Consider the following 8,675-nt stretch of genomic DNA (forward strand, 5'->3'; position numbering starts at 1 on the left):
GAGCTGCGCTAAACCACGTTCATATTCGCGCGATTTTTTGCGCTGCTCATCAGTGAACAACGGCTCTGTGTAGTTAATGCTGCTCAATGTGAAAGCCCGCAGGTGATGGAGATTTACCGCTGATTACAGAACCGGCTTTACTGATAAGATGCGCGTTAAATATCGCATGCGATTAATCGTGCAGCCCTATTTGAAATAGAAATGATATTTAAACATGATATTTATAAATAAGATAATTTCGTTTAAGATATCCAGCGAAATGTCTTTGTAGTCTGTGCAGGACATCTACATTCATAATTTTTGTTAGAATGGAGCACTGTGAATGGCTTCAACCTTTAAAGGGGTCATATAATGCGATTTCAATTTTTCCTTTCTCTTTGGAGTGTTACAAGCTCTTGGTGCATAAAGAAGCGCCATGGCCTCCAAAACTACCTGATCCGCCATGGCCTCCCGAGTCCCCGGCTTGGTTCCTGTAAATAAAGTCTTGGTAAAGTATTCTCCAGCGTCTCCTCGTTCCTCGTGTGTGTGCACCGTGACACATGCAATGATGTGAGTTTTACTACATAATTAATGTATGACTCTTTTTGAGAAAATACACTACTGTTTAAAGTCTCTTATTCACACCAAGACTGCATTTATTTGATCAAAACAAATGAATAAAAAAAACAAAGTCTTCATGCATAATGCATTATAAAAGAAGTTATAATACATTTAATTATGCCTTGTAGAGAACCTTATAATGCTTTCTGCAATCTCATAAATAATTGTAACCACAGTTAATACATTATAACACTTATCAATTAATTGTTACACTATGCATTTTAAATTCGGTTGTAATTATTTACGACAAGATGAATAATTATAATGTATTATACCATTCACTAACCCTTTATAATGCATTATACAGTACATAAAGGCTTTAAGTAAAGTGTTACCAAAATAAGAACTGTAATATTGTGGAAAAATTACTACAATTTAAAATAACTATTTTTTTCTATTTTAAAATGTAATTTATTTCTGCGACGGCAAAGCTGAATTCACATGATCCTTCAGAAATCATTCTAATATGCTGATTAGGTGCTCAAGTGAATAATTTTTTTTTTTTTTTAGTATTCTTTGAATAGAAAGTTCAAAAGAATAACATTTATTTGAAATTAGGGCTGCACGATTAATCGCATGCGATATTTAACGCGATCTTGCCAGTAAAGCCGGTTCTGTGATTAGTAGTAAATCTCCATCATCTGCTTTCAGATAGAGCAGCATTTAATACAAAGAGCCGTAATTCTCTGACAAGCTACACAAAAAAAATCACAGACTATATAATCATACAATTATGAAATCTAAGAAATCGTTCGCAATAATGACAGCTGTTTGCGTAGCTTCTCAGTGAACTACGGCTCTGTGAAGTAAAATAATGTTCTTTTTAGCAACATCATATGACCCCTTTAACGTTCACCGGTCTTGTCACTGTGTCAGTTCCTCATGTGTCCGAGGTGCTGAGCAGCCTGCTGGTGATTCTTCTAACCTTCACCTCTGAGCCTAAAACATTGATTTAGTGTCTACAGTTTTGATAGACTATCTTTCATTTCAGCTGGCCTGAGAGGTGTGGTTGCTTAGAAGCAAATTATGATTGCCTTTTATTGCCACATTAAATATAGACATGTGCGGCCTGGTGTTTTAGTTGCTGCTTGATTACAAAATTTGTTGCAAAAAGATAGTGTTGCATAGGCGCTTTTGAATGACATGATTTATAGATAATAATGAGAAAGCTTGTCTTCTGTAACAGAATAGTTTAAGAAGTCATTGATATAAGTATGGACATGGAAAAACATGAAGCATGCAGGAAGGTGTGTGTAATTCGGTCTGATGTAGAATATATTTTCTCATCCAAAGAAGCAGTCCCACGGAAAGGACTTGAGAATGGGGGCCCTGCTGCTGTGTTGGGGTAAGAGATACCTAATACCTTTTCTGATTCATGAATAAACACTGTGACTAGACATGTTGCAACATGATGAATCAGTAGTGGCGAGACATTTTTGTCTTTCCTAATTTGTGCATTGCTTTCTGTATACGTCTTCTGAAGTCTCATGATAGATCTGTATGAGAAACAGGTGGAAATTTAATTGGTTATTCACTGATAATTTCATTTGTGAGCTTGAGAAACATAGTGACCAAATCACGAGTCATTGAATCAGTCAATCCAAATGCCATCCATCAGTTTGACAGATAAAAAACAAGAACAAAACCATGTAAACTTATTGCATCATTCACTAATTTGTGCTAGATACTAAAAATGACTTGTGTTATGGTTGATAAAGACCCTGTCTTATATGTAACAACCATTTAACATTTAAGTCATGGACTAATAAGTTTTTGACATTATTTGCTAGCCTGCTCTATCTCTGTGTCCTGTAGGCAGAGTCAGATCTCTCTTAATGCAGCAGGCACAGGTAAAACCCCAGAGAAAACTGAACCCAGTGATGTTGCGGCCGCAAAGAAGGCCAAATCCACAGAAGCTGCCCGACTGACTGAGGCTGACAAGGCCAACACTGGCAGGGTATGAGTCAGCCATCTCTATGTTAGGATGCGAGATCACGGTTCCTATTTCCATCTGATTTTGAGATTTAGTGAATGTTGTGTGTTGTGCAGGTGAAGCTGTCTGTGTTTTGGGAGTACACGAAGGCTATCGGCTTGCCCCTGTCCATCTTCAGTTTCTTTCTGTTCTTCTGTCATCATCTGTCCTCTCTGGGCTCAAACTACTGGCTCAGTCTCTGGACAGATGACCCTGTTATCAACAACACACAGCCCAACAGAGAGATGCGTTTAGGGGTGTATGGAGCCCTCGGACTCACACAAGGTGATTTAAGGGACATTCATGTTGTTGTGTGTTGTTGCATATATTTACATTTTAAATTCCTGAAAACTTGCTTTTAATACGAAAACTTGTATTCAAGGTTACATAGCCTCCTCAACCAAGATTTTAGATTAGCTTGTAGTTACATGGATAAATGCATATTCCAAAGTTATGTATTGTACAAAAAGTCTTTGAAATCAAAAACCTTATTGAATTGTACAATTCTGTAAAAGAAATGCATTGCCTTAACAGGGCTTGTGTTTTGGGCGCTGCAGTTTAACATGAATATTTCAGTTAACAGTAAATATTTCGATTGGAATCAACAGTTTGGCAGAAATTATAAGTGCACACATCCAGCAGGCAGAAATCTCAGTGAGAGTGAGCAACTGCAAAATCACAAAAAGGAAAAAGTTGGTACACCAAAGCTCCATAAACTAACAGTGAAGTTTCAAGGCATATGGTCACTGTTGTGTTAGAACTTGTAATAAAAAATGTTTCTTGGTGTGCCAACGTTTTTCTTTTTCTAAATACAATATTACATCATTGGAATACCTTTTTGGAATACCTTCCAAAATTCACTAAAATATATATATACATTTTAAATACCATCTCAGTTTCATAGGTGATATATAGCTGCGATTAATCATGATGGCATTTTCATAATATTTTTAAATTTTTAAGGTAAAATATTGAGTATTGTTTAATGTCAAAATTGTGTGTGGAGTGTTTTTATTTAAAATAAATGTTAAATTGCCCCTTAAGAATATGTTTTAATGTAATGTATTTTTATGCAACTCGGCATCCTTCTATATTATTTTTTTTGTCATTAAAAGGTTAGTTCACCCAAAAATGAAAATGAGCCCATAAATTACTCACCCTCAAGTCATCCTAGGTGTATATGACTTTCTTCTTTCAGACAAATCCAGTCGGAGTTATATTAAAAATTGTCTTTGATCTTTCAAGCTGTTTCATGGCACTCAGCGGGTGTTGCATGCATCAGTCCAAAAGCACTTAATTAAAATGCGCCCATCCATAAAAAAAAAGCGTCTCACACGGCTCTGGGGGGTGAACAAAGGCCTTCTGTAGTGAATCAATGCATTTTTGTAAGAAAAATATCCATATTTAAAACGTAATAATCAATTTAATCTAGCTTGCGCTCACTGTTGTACACGGAAGCAGCTCCGGGAGGATTTAATATACCTACATGTAGTTATTTTTATGTATTTATTTATTTTTTAATTTATTAATATTTTAGCATATTTGTCCAGTAACCAGTTTTATTCTGAAAAGCCAGATTTCTCTTTTTCTTTTTTCTTTTTCATTTTCTCTCTGACAGGCATTGCAGTGTTCTGCTATTCTGTGGCGGTGTCTGTTGGTGGGATCTTAGCCTCCCGCTACCTGCACCAGACGATGCTCTACAATGTCCTGAGATCGCCCATGTCTTTCTTCGAACGCACACCCAGTGGCAACCTGGTCAACCGCTTTGCCAAAGAGACGGACACCATTGACTCGGTCATCCCTAGCATCATAAAAATGTTCATGGGCTCCATGTTTAATGTGCTGGGTTCATGTGCTGTCATCCTCATCGCCACACCGCTGGTGGCCATCATCATCCCTCCGCTGGGCCTGCTTTACTTCTTTGTACAGGTCAGTCAGTTATTTTACCATGCAGCTGCTTGAAAGGAAAGGCTAGTAATTCTTTAGGCTAAAAAACATTTAGATAGAAATGGTTCAAGATCTAAAACTTCAGTGTAAGTGTAGTCATGGTGGTTGCCTCTCTGACATTTGCCTTTTTGTCTCTATTAGCGTTTCTACGTGGCGTCCTCTCGGCAACTGAAACGACTGGAGTCTGTGAGCCGCTCTCCTGTCTACACGCACTTCAACGAGACGCTGCTGGGCACCAGTGTGATCAGAGCATTTGGAGAGCAGCAACGCTTCATCAGAGAGAGTGACGGAAGAGTGGACCACAACCAAAAAGCTTATTTCCCCAGCATTGTAGCCAACCGGTGAGAATTCGCAGAAGATCACCAGGTTTTTTACTTTTTTTTTCCTGGTTTAGGTCTATTAGGTGTCATTAAGTCTGATATAGTAGTGTCTTGTTTTTTGGAAAGCTGATGATTTGTGTGTGTCTTTGTGCCTCTGCAGATGGCTGGCAGTGAGGTTAGAGTTTGTGGGCAACTGTATTGTGGCATTTGCAGCGCTTTTTGCAGTGATGGCCAGGGACAGTCTGAGTCCAGGTATCATGGGACTGTCCATCTCTTATGCGCTGCAGGTCAGTCTAACTTCTAAAATGATGAGATACAGACCAAATGTACATCCGAATCCTTACTAGTTCCGTATTTCTCACAGGTCACAACATCTTTGAACTGGCTGGTGCGGATGTCCTCTGAGCTGGAGACTAACATAGTGGCAGTGGAGAGGGTGAAGGAATATGGAGACACAGAGAAAGAGGTCAGTGCACCAGCAGGCAGTTTGTGTGTGTGTTCATTCTGTTCTTGTGTAGAGTCCAATCTGTGATTAGCCCTGTTTCCTCCCTTATCTCACACTGTACTAGAGAGATGATGATATTTAGCACACATGGAGGGGTGGGGGATAGTATATGTCCACAAAATGTGGCACTAGTTTCCGGAGCTTTGGGTAATTTATTTGATGTCTCCATGGACTTTTTCTTTGCCAACATCAGGATTTTAGGCTACAATTTGTATTAATTTATGAAATGTAATCTTGTAACTGATCTTTTTTCCATTTGGTATGCTGACCACTGGTCAAGTTTTTTTTTATTTTTACTATTTCTAATAAACTTTTTTTCTTCACAACAGAAAAGTTATTTGAAATTGTTACAAATATTTCACAAAATTGCTGTTTTCACTGTATTTGTGGTCAAATAAATGCAGTCTGGTTGAGCATAAGAGCTTTTTTTCCAAAAACATTTCAAACATCCTACCAGCCCCAGACTTCTAAACGGTAGTGTAATAAACAGTCAGCTAATTCAAATAGTATTAGATGAACTACAGCATGTCACACTGCAGGACATATCAATGTCCCAAAAGTGTTTCAAGTTAACTTCATGTATTTCTGGTTTCAGTGTTAAAGATGGATTGTTGAGATGTGGTTGGTCTATGCTGCATTAATGTCTCTGTTTACAGGCTGAATGGAGGTTGGAGCACTCAACTCTGCCTGCTGGCTGGCCGACCACTGGTCATATTGAAATCCGCAACTTTGGCTTGAGATACAGAGAGGACTTAGAGCTGGCTATTTCTGATATCTCGGTCAACATTGAGGGAGGAGAAAAGGTGCCTGGAGCCATTGCAATATTCAGAATCTGCTCAAGCTTTGACTTCATCAATAAACATTTTTTTCCCTTATAAACATGCAACGTTAATCATGTATGTATTTGTGTGTTTTTCTTAGGTGGGAATTGTGGGTAGGACAGGAGCAGGAAAGTCCTCATTGACATTAGGGTTCTTCCGCATCATCGAGGCAGCTCAGGGGGAGATTTGTGTAGATGCAGTCAACATCGCTGAGCTGGGCCTGCATGAGCTACGGTCCAGAATCACAATCATTCCTCAGGTACCGCACTTAAATACACCTAAACATTAATTTAAAGTCACTCAATCTTTTTCAATCTGTTGAATTGCTTTCAGAATGATTTAGTTAACTTGCCAATGAAAATTGAACTCCTTTTCCTCTGTCTCAGGATCCAGTGCTGTTCTCTGGTTCCTTGCGTATGAATCTGGACCCCTTTGATGGCTACACTGATGAGGAGGTCTGGAGAGCTCTGGAACTCGCACATCTCAAGAACTTTGTGTCTGGCCTGCCTGACAAACTCAACCATGAGTGTTCAGAGGGAGGAGAGAATCTCAGGTACAAACCCCTTCTCAGCAATGTTTACTCATCATTTCATAAACATCTGATATGACTGTTTCTGACTGGATATTCTGGGTTTCAGTTTGGGTCAGCGGCAGCTGGTTTGCCTGGCCCGAGCTCTCCTGAGGAAGACCAAGATTCTGGTTTTGGATGAAGCCACTGCTGCTGTAGACCTGCAGACGGACAATTTAATACAATCCACAATCAGAACTCAGTTTGAGGACTGCACCGTTCTAACCATCGCCCACCGTCTCAACACCATCATGGACTACACTAGGTAAACCTTTTTTTTTTAAATAACGAAACTTCATCAAATAGCGAAATATGAAATAATAATAAAAAAAATTATATAAATAATAATAAAATTGAAAGACTATCCTCACACTATATTATAATTGTTATATAATAATACTTTAAAAATGTTCCCTCATTGTTTTCTTAAAAGGGTGCTGGTTCTCGATAAAGGCCAGATGGCAGAATTTGATTCTCCGTCCAATTTAACTGCCAAGAAGGGAATTTTCTACAAGATGGCCAAAGACTCAGGTTTGGTCTGAAAAGTAGAGGGGCTGAAGAGCCCTCTGTTCATCCAGGACATATCACTGACTAGAGCCCTTGGAGAGTGGACCTTGCGAGACATGGACTCTGAAGGTACTTCTTATGTGGGCCTGGAGCTCACACACACAGTGTGAACATGACACCACTCCATCCTCAGCTACTGTAGCCCTCCGTTTTCAGTCACATTTTAAAGGTTTCACTGCAAATGCTGCTTTAAAGGTTGTTTGATGCCAACATTTGGGAGGTTTGAAACTAGTTTGATTTATTCATGGCTGTTTTTGTTGTCCGTTTTCATTGGGAAGACTTCTCAGTTTACCACTAAGCCACACTTTGCTGCTAGTGGTTGATTGTTAGTAATGAAAACAATTATATTTGCAACATTTGTTTCACTAGAAAGCGTAAAGAACAAAGTTTCTCTGTGCAGTGTACCATTGATGCAGTGACCAAACAGCTGCTGGGAAATCCCTCCATGAGCAGGAGGTACTTCATCCCAAGCCAAAGTTAATATTTGAAGCTATTCCCATTATCAAAGAAGCGACACATTTGAAAACTCTAGTTTCATCTCCAGATAGCCATTGTTTTCTCTCATTTAATCTTTATTTATAGTTTGAGAAAATCTGTTACAATATTTATTTTCTTTATATCAAATTATTTCATCATATAACATATTTATTACTGGGTATCTCCCACTAATGGCGACGTAAGCCTCATCTTACCAGTATCATGCAGAAGAGTCTACACTGACCTTCTGTTTTCATTGGTAATATATTTAGTTGGTGTGTTTGATTAATGATCTTTGTTTACAATTATTTCTCATTGATAATTTCACCAAACAATTATGAATGCACTTATTGTTCTTTATAAAAACCTCAAACTAGGGTTTATTTTTCAGGTTTGTTGGGAGTGATGTTTTAAAAACAAGTAGGAATAATCCTTTGCCACTTTAAGGTCAGATACCTAAATCGTAGTAGTTCTTTAAGGGCAGGTTGTCTTGGAGATGGCTGTACCTACTGAGCTGTGTGCTTCACTCTGTGCTGTATACCATATATCTGTTGAATGTACGCTTGAGTGCGCCACGTTGTTTCATTCATCAGTACCTCCACTCTAGATCATTTAAGCCTTCTGAGTTTTTTAAAGGCCAATCAGTTTTTTTTAAGGAACTGACAAAGACACATTTTGAATGATAAAAAATATATATCTGATTTGTTACATATTTATATGATTTGTATGTAAACATTAAAGTTATTATTTGGTATTTGTATACATGCACTAGTTTTAAGTGTGCTTAGTTTCATAAATCAGGCTTATATGTACAGGGGAAATATGAATAAATTTTTGTAAAGAGCCTTTTGTTAGTGTTTTAACAGTGTTGTACTTCTGAAATCAGTCTTTCAAAATG

At 38.1% G+C, this 8,675-nt stretch overlaps 1 protein-coding gene across 4 annotated transcripts in view; it reads left to right on the plus strand.

Moving 5' to 3' along the window:
* Positions 1 to 8,425, plus strand: part of LOC107654509 (multidrug resistance-associated protein 1-like) — a 21,608-nt gene extending 13,183 nt beyond the window's left edge. For 2 of the 4 annotated variants that reach the window (XM_016441595.1, XM_016441597.1), the window contains 12 exons: positions 1,894 to 1,945; positions 2,416 to 2,557; positions 2,650 to 2,857; positions 4,191 to 4,501; positions 4,661 to 4,860; positions 5,000 to 5,126; positions 5,204 to 5,305; positions 6,001 to 6,147; positions 6,266 to 6,424; positions 6,552 to 6,718; positions 6,804 to 6,998; positions 7,167 to 8,425. In XM_016441595.1, the coding sequence (XP_016297081.1) occupies positions 1,894 to 1,945; positions 2,416 to 2,557; positions 2,650 to 2,857; positions 4,191 to 4,501; positions 4,661 to 4,860; positions 5,000 to 5,126; positions 5,204 to 5,305; positions 6,001 to 6,147; positions 6,266 to 6,424; positions 6,552 to 6,718; positions 6,804 to 6,998; positions 7,167 to 7,275 (1,919 nt within the window). In that variant the 3' untranslated portion in view covers positions 7,276 to 8,425. The remainder of the gene's footprint in view (positions 1 to 1,893; positions 1,946 to 2,415; positions 2,558 to 2,649; positions 2,858 to 4,190; positions 4,502 to 4,660; positions 4,861 to 4,999; positions 5,127 to 5,203; positions 5,306 to 6,000; positions 6,148 to 6,265; positions 6,425 to 6,551; positions 6,719 to 6,803; positions 6,999 to 7,166) is intronic. The other 2 variants (XM_016441596.1, XM_016441598.1) reach the window with 1 other exon arrangement.
* The last annotated feature ends 250 nt before the right edge of the window (positions 8,426 to 8,675 follow it).

This window comes from Sinocyclocheilus anshuiensis, unplaced genomic scaffold, assembly GCF_001515605.1.
Source record: "Sinocyclocheilus anshuiensis isolate Anshui unplaced genomic scaffold, SAMN03320099.WGS_v1.1 scaffold419, whole genome shotgun sequence".
NCBI lineage: Eukaryota > Metazoa > Chordata > Actinopteri > Cypriniformes > Cyprinidae > Sinocyclocheilus > Sinocyclocheilus anshuiensis.